Raw genomic sequence first — 14980 nt, 5'->3', positions numbered from 1 at the left:
TACTCATACCGACCCAGGAAATATGAAGCAATGAGAGTCAAACAAAGAAAAATTCAGAAGCATTGTCAGGAAAAGCTTGTCCTTCTCCATTCAGCAATGACAAATATCCAAGCTAATCCACAGGCTAAAACCTTTCTAACCCAACAATCAAGTGAAGCAATCACCAAGAAAGCAGTAATAATCAAGTCTTCATTCTGCTTCTGGCTGACTGTAAAATAATTACTTCCTCCCCAAATATTTTTTTTACAGTAGCAAGTGCACCCCAGCTTCAAGACTAGCACACAAAAGAACGCTGAGTGGCTGATGTTTGTATATAACACAGTTGCTACTGAACTGCTACAAAGGCTGGAGTTTGTGCAGCAAATGGATGCACCTCTTGAGGGTTTGTGGCTTCAAGCCAGACACTTCATCCTCCTGTCAATTCCTGCCTCTGCTTCTGTCCGTGAACAAAAGTCAAAGACTGACAGCCAATGAATCAGGATGTAGCTACATCCATAACTATCCCTACTCATCAGCCACAGAAACAGCTTTTCAGAATAAATTTTACTTTCAGAATTTATTTGTGCTTATGAGGTTCACTGCTAAGTTGATTCAAGCAAATGAAAAGCCTCCAGAAGAATTGTGAACTGCTTACAGTTGTTACGGAGTCCTTTTTGAGACAACGGTTGAACAAATTTCTACATAGTATATGTATATTTTTCACCATATATATACACACATATAATTATTCCCTGGATATAAATATCTCTAATTCCTAATTCAAAGACTAAGTGTTTTTTTTTTTTTAATCCAAGTAAGTATTCTGATACTGGGATATACAAAACCATGTACATCAACTCCACAAGTCCCTTTTCAGTGAGCCTGTACACTTAATAGTACAGCATCAACACAAACAGTATATATTGGTATTTATATCCATTTTTATATGGATACATATATATGGCATTTATACCAGCCCAATGCACTACTCATTTCTTAAAAGTTAAACTTTTCAAACAACAAGAAGTCATTTGGTTCTTGACTCGACTTGGTACTGGATTTGATTACAGAATCTGTAATTCCAGAAACCACAAGTCAATAATCAACTAGATAACACAGGCAACGAACTTAAAACATTTCAATTCTTCATAGATTTTCAATCTCACTAATAGCTGCAACCTTAAAATTTATGGCCTGGATCTTCTTGACACAGATTGCTAAATTTCTTCACATAATGATGGCTTAAAAGGCATTAACTTCTGGAAGAAAACTAAAGTGAAGCAATGAAAACTGAAGGTGTTAAGTAAATATAGAAATAAAGGATTCAGTCATTTGGTTTAGTTACTAGTAACTAAAACACTACACACATATGAAGCACTTCATTTGCATCTCAGATATTTCAAATGAAAATACATAAATAGTTTTGTGTCATACCCACCTCCACACTGGAATGAGGGAAGGGAATATCTCTGGCATCCTCAATTTCAATTCCAAAAGTTTTGTGCAAAAATATCTAAGCTACACTAACGAAAAACTTACTGGTAACTCACTGCTCCACTATTTGATCAAAGAACCTTCATAATCTTCAAATGATGAACACCACCTGTCTTAGAAACCTCTCAAATCTCGTTAAGCCAGCCTTTGAGGCATACTGGTTAAAAAAAAACCAAAACCAGTTAGTGCTTCATGTTCTTTAAATAACTCCCTGACTGGTTTATCATTGTCATATGAACTAAACAAAAAGGTCTGGTCATGCCTCACTGTAAAAAAAAGGACCTTTTGATCTGTTGTATTGTTCGGCCCTGAATCACTGGCACTACACAGCATTTTCCAAACATTGTTTCTTATACAAAGGGGATAGCTTACATTGGAAGGCTGAAAATAATTTCGCATTAGAACCAGAAACCTGAGGAAGAAAGGTTATATGCTTTTTGTGAGCTTCATGTCCGTAGTCCACAAGCTTTGGGAAACAATTTTAAATCATAATGCAACAGCAGGCAGTACAGAAGCTTTCTCTTTTATACAATGCAATCAATAATGCAATTTCTTCCACCATAAATCTGTAATCATAGCAGAAACTAAGCTCTGTAATATCCTTGAAACACGAGTTGGTTCACTAAAATTCTTTAAACATCATAATGCATTTTAAAAAATTACTGTTTGTTTAAATCGCATTTTTAAAAGCCCACTTTTCCCAACATGTGCTCCTTAATTGAAATACCTCTATTAGATTGCCTGCTCCACAAACACCTGACCTGCATGGCCCAGGAGCTGTGCGCTTAGACTTCTGTCAACAGACTGTTTGAAGAACAGTGATCAAAGTTGTCCATATCACATAAATAATCAGTGACTTCTCTGGAGTCACTTCAGCAATGTCAGTGCAGCAACACTCAACACCGCAGCTACTTCCATATCAGGATCAGCTCAAGCTGGTAATTAGAAGTAAGCTTACACTACTACTACTTCTCCTACTACGCTTAAGGAAATGAATAGAGGCTTTAGTCTCAGAGAAATCCAAGCTAGCTGTTTCCAAGAGCGTGACAGATTCTTCAAAATGCTAACAGAGAAAACGGAGCATCTGCCCATCTAAATTACTTCCACAACTGAACAGCTATATATGTTCAAAACAAACCAAGGGATGAATAAAGAATAATTATACTTACAAGCTTCCTCTTCTGGGGAGACTGAGCTCTTTCTGGAAGAAAAATAAGAATGAAAACCTGAGTTAGTTTTACTTGTTATTAGCTACTACTAATTTATTTATCAATAAATGACTGAGGTGAAATTAATAAAGAGCTGGCCACTTCCCAACGCATGCTCAGTGCAGAACTCCACAGCACTGCTGCTGCACATCCACAGAGCACAGCCTGGGGTACAAAAGTTGCTCACTTTGTCTAAACAGCCATTGCCTTTGTAGTCAAAAAATCATAAGCACTCAACAGAGCAAACATAACTTTGAAATTCAAGCCTAAGCACAGATAAGGCAGTAATTAATTCTGTCCTACATTCCGCATCAGCATCAGATCGAATCCCTTCCAGGAGTGAGGAACGCAGTGTGCCTGCAGCTGTGTGGGGTGGTCTCACAATCTCACCAAAAGGAAGAATTAATGTAAGAGAATGGCTTTTGGGGGGTTGGTTTGGTTGTTCGCGTTTTTTTTAAACGTACAAAAATCGGAGGCCAAACACAACCACCACTTACCAGCACCGTTTTGCACCTCGGCAGCACAAGCAAAGGCAGACGGGGGGAGGGGGGGGTGTGTTAAGGTTTTTATTTCAGTTTTTATTTTCTTTTTAAGGTTTTTATTCAGCCCACGGGCACCCCAAGGCGCGGCCAGGGATGGACGCGGCATCCCGAGGGAGCGCCCGCTCCCGGCTCTGGATTTCGCGGCCGGGCGGGGCTGCGCTCCCGAGGGTCGCCGCCAGGTGGCAGCCGCGCCCGCCGCCGGTTCTTGGTTTGTATCCCTAAAAATATTCCCTGGATGCTTCGCCAGGAAAATATTCCCTGATCCCGGGCTGCTTCGCCTCGGCTGATCACAGCAAGTGCCAGCACAGCCAATACCAAGTGGATCTACGTGCTGTGTCTTTCATCCCTTCTAAGGGAAAAAAAAAAATTAAAATCAATGTTTTCACTGAATTCTGAGGGGAAATAAAAAGTCAATAGAAAAAAATTAAATCCATAAAATCTGGTAAAATCTCTTTTCCGTCTTTAGTTACGGAGTTCATGACTGACATGACTGTGTTACTGACAGTCAGTGACTGGTCCGGTCAGTAACGCATGGGAATTGCCTGAACGTTTTTCAAAGATACCAAAAAGTTACAGCCACTAAAACTAATAAATCAATAAACAAACAAATCAATCTTAAACAGGGTGTTATTCTTTTCAAGCATGAGTTCTCCACAATTTGAAATTTCATTGCAGTTTAACAGTTCCAAGCAAATTTCATGTGTGAATTATCACAAGGCTGACAGCTTACAGCATCGAGAAATAAATTCCTGTCATCAGACAAACTTGTCAAGATCTAATCAAAACACTTCAAGTGCATAAGATAATAAATCATTAGCATCTATAACAGGTTGTGTGTTTTATATTCTAAAAAAGGTACTTCTTCCACTTTCATTTGTTAGGAAGAATTACTTTCCAATCATGAAGCCTACGTAGCAATGACAGCTTTTTGCCACTACAAATGGATAAATAAATAGGTAAGATTATAGGTATTATATATTATTCTGCTTCTGTAGATAGTATAGTATTTACACATGCATATACATCTCTTACATCATATGAGCAGCTGTATTTAATTTATCCTCTTTAAAGAAGATGGCACCTTTTGGTAGAGGGCACTTTTTCCATTCAAATTATATATTTCTGTTTATTCCAACACAGTCAGCCCCAGAAATTTTCAGAATGCATGTATAAAGCTCTGGAATTTCATGGTACTGGCTGAAAAAGCAAAACAGTGACCTTTAAGTCTCTTTATCTACCTTCTAGTTTTTCAGCTTTTAGGGTTCATTTTTACAACCTTTGCTCTAGTCATTAGGGCTGAAATGTCACTTAGAGAACACTCCCTTGCAGCAGCACAGCTCCAATAATTGTGACTTACAGATATACCTCACAAGAAACATGGTCCAGGAACAGGAATGGACAAATCCTTTCCTTTCCTCTACTGAACACTTGTTTTACTCACACAATTATTACCTTTAATACTTCCTATAATATAGGTAATTCAGGATTAAATGCATGCAAGGTTAGAAGGAGGACTGCCTTGGGCTTTGTTCCTGAAAGCTTTGTACCTTTGAAAACTGTGATCAACTGAGTTCCCAAGCAAGCAAGGAAGAAAGTCCTAGCAGATGACATCTCAATGCAACTGAAACATCATCCTATCCATGTAGCAATTGTCTTCCTTCTGCACCTCCACCTTGACAAACACAGTGCAGCTGTGCAATCAATAGGCACTGGCTCACATTTAATATCACTGTGGTCTTGACAAGAAAGAGCACAATCAAAACAATCAATTTTTATACCTGTTGTTCCACTATGCCTCTTTTCTTGTTAGTCTTAAAATCCCCTTCAAAAACCCTAACAGCCATACAGCGAGCCATGCCCCGACCTCCACAGCACTTTTCCTGTCCTCTGGAGAAATGCCAAGGCAGCACCCTCCCAGCTCTTCACCCTTTTCTGCCTCTCCAAAGCAGGGCTGGGAACAGCACCTACAATCCCCCAAGTCAGATACGACCAGCAGGGCCAAGGCAAAAGCACCAGAGCTGGATGTTAGACAGCCACGAGCAGCGTAATCACATCCTTCGCTTTTCCCAAACCACCAGTGAGTTGGGGTCTGAAAAGGTTATATCCCAGAAAGAAAATGCCTGGAGATGGAAGGAAGGAGAGAGCAGACTGCAGACAACTGATGGCCTATTTCAGGGCACCTATTTGAGGATGTTCACTGTCAGCAGAACACTGCAGGTCTCCAGGGGATCAAGCAGACAATGGAAATGCCTACCAGGGATGGGGACACACTCACAGGGTGGAGACTCAGCTGTGTCTTAAGATGGCTCAACACTAATGTGTGCAGTGGGACAAACAGAGTTTACATCTTGAAATAACAGGGTAGTTTCAAACATAGTGAAGAAGCACTATAAAAACAATGATTCAATAATTGCGCAAAATATAAGAGAAAAGTCCAACGGCATTTCACAAGCACCCTACAAAGGTTAAACTCTACTCAGAGTCAGTTTTATAGTACAGATTAAATGTTTTAGTTAGTAAATTATGAGGGAAGTGGCGTGATTTGCCTGGTGATTTGACGCACACCACAATGGAGTTTGGCATTATATGTCCACGTATCCTGAAAAAATAAATCACATTTTAAGAGGGGAGATAACTAATAAAAGAGTGCTGAGCTGTGACTACTTGGTCTGAAACACTATTTACGGGGTGCAGCTGTAATCCTTTCAATAAGCTGGTTTATCCTAAAGGACATTTTTCATTTAAGACCACCCTTCTGATGAGAACAACACATGAACGTGCAAGATTCTAAACTGCCCCTTCCGACAACACATCTGCCTCCCCGAGCACTTGTGCTGCCAGTAGCTATATTTATATTACCATTATTACTTCAGCCAGCCCCCATGCCACCTGCTCTCTAGGTCAACAATACAACCCTTAAAATAGAGGCTTACATTTATATTTGATTTATATGAAGTGCTAAATAGCATAAGAACATTTTAAAAGATTGGTGCACATTATTCACACAGAACTTTCAGAAGGGGAAATAAAGAACTACGTCCACAGATCCTAAAAAATAAAGAGTGTATTAAATCTTGCAGTACCCAAATGACAAGAACAGACTGTTCTGAAAGTTAATTTTTTGTATCAGTTCCATATTTCAAGGCATAATTATTAAACATGCAACTTGATCTCTACATGACAAAAGAAGCAGCAAATTTTCAGATAAGTAGTTAAAAATGGATCTTGGGAAAGAAATTCAGTATTGTGGAGTTTATAAAAAGCAGATTCAAATACCTGCCTTCAAAAGAGCTCCTTATATTTGTTTTCTTTTATCTTATCACCTCAGATCATGAGGATATCAAGTCAGTTGGACACCGTATCATGCTACAGTTCAGGTTTGACAATAGGACTGAATCCTCATTTTTGAGGCAGCAAGGAAGCTAGAAGGGAAAATACACTGGCCATTTCAAACATCACTTCTTCTGTTTCCATAATACATTGTTTAGTGCATAGATACTGAAAAATTTATTCAATTGTCAGCTTTCAGATACAGAAACTGCATCTGAAAACAGGAGTGTTTCAGGCAGCAGCAGAAACTGTATGCACACGGAAATGAAGTCTGGAAATCTATTTGTTCCTTGACCTAAAATACAACCCACACCGTTTAAACAGATAGGTTATGTTATAAAAGTGTGAAAAAACCAGGAGCCCATCACTCAAATTTGTCACTTTCTCTCAGCCTTGTAATTTGTCCTTGAATGTGTAGCTGCGCATATGGCACAGACCCACAGGCAAAGTTGGATGCTGGAGCCTGCACTGATGGCAGCTTAAATGGAGTCCTTGCAAATTAAAGTGAGAACCATCACTACACAGGATGTTCCATATTTTTGCCAGAGCAGACAGCACGATCCCTGAGATTGCCTTTGACCTTGGTTTCTTGCAAGGTAGCTCACTATCATCACTTGGGACAATAGACAAATATTTTTACAGCTATAAGAGCAAATACATTTCGGTTAATAAGTTAATATTTCACAGATGATGAAATTCCACTGACAGTCAGTGACCTGGTACCATGCACTCGTGTTTTAATTTTTTTCCTTTGCTGACTATGTTTGCTTTAGGGTATACTACCAACCAGCAGGGGATTAATTAAATCTCCTTCTATACATAACCATTTGCATTACAGAAATGATATAATGAGGGTTGGAATCTCCAGTTCTGATGGAAAGTACAACTGGCCGTGCAAGGGCAAACTGTAATCCATCCATCAGATTAACAGGAAGGAATTTTTCATGGTGATTTAAAAAAAAAAATAAAATTAAAAAAAATAATAAAAAAGGAAACCCACCCCACAATAAGCTTCTCTTTCTCCTATCAGAATCTGTCAGTAAAAATAATTTCCTTCTTTTCACCATATCATTGTCAGTGGTTATTAAATACAGCACTTCTCAATTTCTCTTTCTAGAAATGATTACATCTGAACTTGTTTTCCAAACTCATCAGTGAAGAATTTTAAACAGCAACACTAAAACCATATCTACCTTGAAGGTCAGATTAACCTATGGAATATGCTGCAGATATTTTCTACAGTTTACTGACTTTTTAGAAACTAAATTCAGGATCATACTGTTAGATCATCTGCTTAGCTACAGAGATACTTAAAATACAGAAAACGAATACTCAAGCTCTTGCCAATACTATTCTAAATATTCAGAGGACACGGAGTTTAATTCCCAGACCTTTCTCCTCACTCTACTGAATTTATGTCTGCCATCACACAAATTCATGGACTGCCATGGATGGCTTAGCCCCAGTGCCTCTTCCCATATTCCCAGGACCAGCCAAACTGCCTGGAACCATCCTTTCCTAAGAAATCTCACCTCCTCGGTGACAAAGTGCCACAGCCTTCAGGACAACATGTGTGGCACAGAATAGCCAACAGTGTACCTGTTCACCCAGTGCTACCCTAAACATACTACAAGTTCAAAGCAAATTAAATTTACTGTTTGGAGTAGTTCTCTACCCCAGCAGAAGTTGCACGTCAGTAAAAATGCCATTTGCAAAGTACATTAACATATAAAACCAAATGGGGAAAAAAACCTCTCAGCTGTTTAACTTACAGGCAGCCCTACTTCTCTAAATATTCAGTATAGATCAGTCTTCCAACCCACAGGTCACAAATCAGCCAGATGCATTTCATGTTTTTAGATCTTCCAGCCTTTCTCTCCTCTTCAGCTTAGAAATCCCTTCCTAGTCAGCAAAATAAAAAGCCTTTGGATTTATTTCAAATTAGAGTTACTGCAAAAGGAAATAAAGCTAAAAGCCCTTTAAACTTTAAGCAAAATTCTCAAACACAGCAAGTTATTCTCCCTCCCCCACCAGCCCTTCTGCCTGGGCAACAGAAAGTTATTCCTTTGTAAGCAAAGCTAAGGATCCAGGTCACATCTGTGCATTAACCTGTCAAGAATAAATGCATCCAGAAGCTGCCCACTAACCTTTCATATCACTTAACCTCAGGGCTTTCCATAAGATTTAAGCTCTTGGTTACTTGACCTAAAATAATTCCAGAATACATCTCAAAACAGGCAAGAATTCACACTTTCCTCAGAATATTTTCAGTACCCACTCCCATTTACATATATATATATATTTATATATATATATAGTTTTTAGTCAGCTGAAGTGTCTATTCCATATTTTATACATTACATCATGTTTTCAAGCCCAAAATACAACATTACCCAGCACACCACGGGCCGGACGGGACCTGCTCGTGGTGACAAACATGACTGAAACCACACACCATGGCTTGGACAGGCAGAGGACAACAAAAAACAGCGGATGCAAACCACATTCCCAAGGGCTGAATGGGGAGTTGCCCAGCCCCTGGAAAAGCCACCTGCCACAGCTGAGCTACAGCTTCCATGGGACTGGGTGCCCACAGCCCAGGGCAGGGTGGCACCCACACATCCCTCAACAGCCACAGCAATGAATGACTCAAAGTTTTCCAGCTCTCATTTCCTCCACAGGACTCATTCCTACCTCTGTCACTGGGGACCAGGAGCACAGGTCGCTCTAATTTCATGCCATCAGTCAAGCAGCATCTCTTTCTTTCCATAGTAAAGACAATGGCTCGTTTCATATTTGATCCCAAGCTTTTCAGCTGAGGTTAAACAGTGGGTGGTTTCTGAAAATTCGAGACAAGCTCTGAGATCCCTGGTCAGGTCGAGAATTGGGGTACAGTAACTCAGCTGTTCAATCCTTAGACATCAGCAAACTAATTTACTATCAACTTGATTGTTTTCCTCAAGGCTAAAAAAAAACCCCAACCATAGCAGCAGCCCTCTTCAAATACATTTCCCAGAGTTACTTTTAAATCATAAAGAGCACGTAAAAGAATGTTTTTTAAGATGTAATTTCATTTCCAGGAAAAGGTAACTTTAAATATTACAGTTTGAATTTTGTAACCCAGAGTCCTAGATGAGGAGGGGAAGCACAGAAAAAACAGCACAGAAGAAAAAAGGTGAATTTGCTCTCCTAACAGGTAATCCATAAATTGCAACAGCAGTAGCTGCAGAAGACCATTATGATAACTTACTCCCTGAAATAAACAATAACAGCTACCCAAAATGTGTGTGTGGATCAACAAAATAAAAAGCAAGATGTGGGTTAGTCCTCTGTAAATAAATGGCAGGTTATACTTTCAAACTTGAGAAATAACACCCATAATAAATGCTGCAAATCTTCCTTATGTGTATTATATTTTTGCACAAATTTGCCTAAGGGAGAAGGAATATTGAGAGGAATAAAGCCCACAGCTTAGACAGCTCATTAATCTTCCTCATTACTTAATTCTAGTTTTACAAGGCCACGAAGCAGATTCCTGATGTGTGAAAGAGCCAGCCCAGCCTTGAACCGACATCCAAAATAATGGGAGCAACTGTTCAAAATTCTCTTTCATTTTGCCAGACGGCGCCAGTTTCAGAAATTTAAGTCAAAAGGTCACGTTCTACAAAATTTTGGAAAATGCAGAAAAGAGTGTCATCTTGGAGCCACACAGGACTGCAGCTGTAATGCTATTGTTAGAAACTGCTCTTAAAATTACTCTGTCTTGACTCGCACCAAAAATTCCTTCAAGACTGGGCATGCAACGATCACAAGGAAACAGTCACAGCTGCTAAAAATGCCAAGAGTATTACAAATTAATAAATCCAGTTTTATTCTCTCCCTTGTTGGCTCATTCTAATATTAATCCATGATTAAGTCAGCTGACATTTCTACCATTCATACGTCTACTCCTTAAAAGGTTGTTTTTAGAGGAATTAACAGCTGTCATCAAGGCTACCTGACCACCAAATTTACCCATAAAACTCTTTAAACATCCCTTAAAACAGAATAATCAAGCCAAACATAATTTTGGCGAGTCTGAGGACCCTTCTGGTTTATCCTAAGTAAAAGTTACATGAAACTATGTGCATCTCACGAAAACTCCTGGACAGGCTCATCAGCTCATCTCCATTCAGTGCATTTTTAATACAGACTGTGAACAAAGATCAGAGATTACAAAAAAAAAAAAAAAAAAAAATTGAAATACACTGGCATTATATTATATTGAAATAAACTGGACATTCTTCAACACTAGCTGAAGCAAGAAAAGGTCAGTTCCATATTAACATCAGCAGCAGGTCCCTTAAAACAGTCCAAAGGGTTCTGTCTATTCTGTCAGTCTGGTTTCACACTGAATCCCCAGCTGCTTGAAAGCAAACAGGCAGAAATTAAATTTGGTTGTTGTTTTTGAGAGGCATTCCCTGTGTCTCCAACTGCTTTGTCAACATCAGGCTAACGTTTGTGACACATTGACAGAATTTTCTCTTTGCAATTGTTTATTTCTCAACTAATTTAGGGGAAAAAAAAAAAATCTGAGTCAGACCAGTCTCGTTGGAGAGCTGGACAGCTTGGCCAGCCCTGAAATAAAACCAATAGTAAAGCTCTGGGAGAAAGTTCTGGGGAACAAAGAATTTTTTGTTCCTCAAAAACCCTCAACCACGAAGGTGTCTCCCATCCTGTTCTAAAGATGCAGCAAGTCCGTTCCACATAGATCATGTGAAAACACTCTCAGAAATTGAAAGCATAAGCAATCAATTTTAAAGATATTTAGTAATTAGTCCTAAAAGGAATTCCAAGCATATAGAGCTCCCTTGCCTTCATCTAGTTTATGACTGATAGCATCTGTAACCTCACGAGGCATCCATTAAGTTCAGCAGTTAATTACATCTGCTCTGACTGGACATTATTTACAGAACAAGCAGATGTAATTTTTCATTGCTTAGCTGAGCTGCATGAGGCACTTGAGCTTACCCCTCTCAAAACTCTGCTTCTCACAAAACCAGAGAAGGAGGCTCGTGGTTTTTTACAAAGGAATAGTTACAGGCCATTGTCCACTCAGTGAAGAACTCCACATGCTGAGCACCATGTGAAAATTTGGAATAAGAGATGCCAGCCAGACAACAGAATTTTAACTTCTCTTTCTGCCCTTAAAAGTGAATAGTCTCTGATATTGCTTATGTCTGCTGAGCTCCAAACTGGAACACAAACCCTGGACAGAAATGATGAAAGAAAGGGCTCAGTTGTTTCACTCCCAGACAATAAATATTTTTTTACAGAAAAAGCAAACGGCCACAGAAGTTTTATGTTTGTATTATGTGTACAGGAAGAAACATCCATCCCCTAGAAATACAAGGTGATAACACATTTAGTGTGACTCATTTCAGAGTTATAACACAAACCTTTTTTGTCACAACTTTTTTCATAATTAGTTCTGAAAAACAACATTTTCAGTGGAAAAAATACCAAATATTAAATTGGAACATGCTTTCCTATTATCTCTTTCACACACACTTTCAAAAATGTATTTGATCTGCTTAGGCATATTTAAATTAACCATAAAGACAAACATACAAAAAAAGGCAATTTAATGGTCCTCTCCACTTTGGTGAGATAGAACTGCAATAACTACCCACCTTACCCTAATTTAAAAATTATAATCTTACACTATCTTAACTTCAAGGGTACAACAATACCTGTCATGTTCACATGTGACAATGCTCTATAGTGGAATATAAAGTGGGAAACCACAAAGTGGTGCTGGGCCAAATCCATGATTTATTTACAGGTTAAACTGAGTGTGGGGAAAGTTTTATACTGGTGTATGCAAGACAATGTTCATGCTTGAAGGAGGCAGAACATATCTCACAAAAGCAGCTTTCAAAATGAGAGGAGAGCTGGGAACTGACCTACCACATCCCTGGCCATATTTTTAAGTAACCACATCCAGTCCTGTCCTACATGTATACCACAAATTCTGCAAATGTGAACTGAAGTTTTTGGATCACTAAGATTTCTCCTGTGAAAAAGCACGGGATACATCTAAGCATCTTTCACAGATTTATTTCTGAACAACCTTACATTTAATACAGTTGGGTAATTCAGGCTTACTCGGTGCCAAGAGATCTGTTTCAGAGTCAACGAAAATTCATCCCCAATTAAAGTACTGGTAAAATACAGGCATGCACTCCCAAAGCACAGATTTGAGAAACTGCAGACTGTGCATAATGACTTTTAGTTCTGATGGGCGATTAGTGCTCTGTAATGGACTGACAGAAACAGCTGATTCTATTACAAGGACATGTTCTGGCTAGGATTCTCTTTCTGTTGCATTTAAATTATAAATAGGGACTCTTCTGAAAATATATGAAGCCAAAAGATATTAATCAATCTCTAAAACTTGTCTTCTGTCCTTTACCATAGTTCAAATCAGAACAAACACTGATTTCATCACCAGGAAAAGCCTTCCAGGTACTCAGGACTGTCTGTACCACCATTACTCTTCCGTACAGTCTTCATCCTCTACTCATTTTGGAAGAAACTGGAAGGGTTTTTTTTCATTCAGCTGTTGACTTCAAAGTCAGGCTTTAAGGTGTATTCCTGTTTGTGTTTACGGAGCCAGAAGAAATTTCCAAAGTCTTTGCAAGACTTGCAAATTCATCACAAGTTGTCACTAAACAGTGCTCTTCCTCAAAGAGGACTTGGGAAGGGGCTTTTCCTGAACCTGAGAGATCTCACAACAGCCAGTCTAATCAAGGTCCTTGCTCACACTTTCAGGTTGAATTCAATGCATGGTTAAAGCATTCAGCTCACAATAGCTTCTAGGGAGTCAATAAGTCTTTAATATGTTATTTTTAACTCAACATCTTTATTGTACTATAGGAGAACTATAACACCAGAATCAAAGTCTGCGCTCCTCTGATACACATTTCACAAAACCTACCAAAAAAACGTTGCTCATGCTGGAAAGAAAAAGCAGCATGTAAACTGCTAACCACCTAACAGGCAAACTTTCAGTACATCAAAACAGTTAAGTACAAAAGTGCTGCAAGCTCCTAAAACCCAGCTGTATACCTCTGCACAAGCCTTCTCATTGTTGTTTTTCAAGTTCCATTGCAATTTCCTTCTGCCTATCCCACCCTGCTAACAATCAGCCCCAATTAAATAGCTCTTCTCAGAGTAGGAGTTACAATTTTGATGTGCTGCCATGTACATTAGAGGACTTTCTATACAAAGTATGTTTGCTGTGGATGATCAAATGTTTAAGTTTTATGATGGTAACTAATGAAAAAAAAAACCCCAAGACTTTTCACCAAACTTTTCACATTTTTGTTTGAGAGGGACCAAACTACAAAGAAGTAACTAAAAAGATGAAAATTTAGTGACAATCCGTGAAGAAATAATCTAAATAGCTTGCAAAGAATAACTCAAGATTTAACTTTCCAATAGCAACCATCTACTTCTGCTCTTTGGTATAAGTTATTTTCTCCATCAAGAAAAATCTTGGTGTATTTCCTTTAGATGTTTAACTCATTAATCTCTGTTTCCATAATGTCTTCTCTCAGCCAGTGATACCCACAAGCTGTACTGGTGCTCACCAAATTCTCCCAAGAGAAGTGCAACTTCAGCAGCCAGAACGAAGGATTAGTAAAAGAATTAAAGAGATCCTGTAAATTCATTCACTGCACACAGAAAAAGCAAATTAAATAAAAAGTGAATTAATTCCATTCATTCTCCTCTAAAGTTAAATTCTGCAGTAACTGATATTTTTCAATTCAATAAAAACAGTTTGGAAACTGTTAAAATAGTTCCAAAACGGACTGATTGCAACAGGTTCAAAGGTCTTTTAACATGCTTCCCTTTTTCATTTTTCACAATGTAAAAGCACAGCCAAGAAAAGGCAAGAGGTGATGATTTCCACTTAAATCCTATTCTTGGGGCTAAAACATTGCTCCAAATGCATTTTAAGCATTTCAGTTTATAAGAAGATAGACCTTCTGACAGAAACCTCTGAGATTTAAGGGTTTATTTTTAATATGGACTTTGCACTTGTCCAATTCAGAATTACAGCATAGGAAAGCAAACCCACCATGTAGTCAGGAAATTAGAGATGACTGGCTCTAGGGGAATTTATGTAACACCCATCCAAAGCAATCCCAATGCAGCTTCTGGGGTTACTCCAGATTTACATATAAGCTAAGTGGTGACAATTTAGACCTAACATCTTAAATGATCTTTTCTCACCTATATGATTAAGAAAAAAGTATGTCACAGGTAGCACTGTACTTTCACTGTTATTAATTCCACAGTAGCTTCTTAAATAATGAATGATTCTTTTTCTGCCCATCACTTATTTTTATAGAAGTATTAATCTTTGAAACAAATTTAAAA

At 38.5% G+C, this 14980-nt stretch overlaps 1 protein-coding gene across 3 annotated transcripts in view; it reads right to left on the bottom strand.

Moving 5' to 3' along the window:
* The window catches only part of MAST2 (microtubule associated serine/threonine kinase 2), a 188986-nt gene that overhangs the window by 103075 nt on the left and 70931 nt on the right, over nucleotides 1–14980 (bottom strand). For all 3 annotated transcript variants that reach the window (XM_039384710.1, XM_027747082.2, XM_027747085.2), the window contains exon 4: nucleotides 2643–2674. In XM_039384710.1, the coding sequence (XP_039240644.1) occupies nucleotides 2643–2674 (32 nt within the window). The remainder of the gene's footprint in view (nucleotides 1–2642; nucleotides 2675–14980) is intronic.

Source organism: Pipra filicauda, unplaced genomic scaffold, assembly GCF_003945595.2.
Source record: "Pipra filicauda isolate LSUMZ 115617 unplaced genomic scaffold, ASM394559v2 scaffold36_size6622888_pilon, whole genome shotgun sequence".
Lineage (NCBI taxonomy): Eukaryota > Metazoa > Chordata > Aves > Passeriformes > Pipridae > Pipra > Pipra filicauda.
Note: the sequence above shows the minus strand (reverse complement) of the source record. Positions and strands in the feature narration are given on the sequence as shown.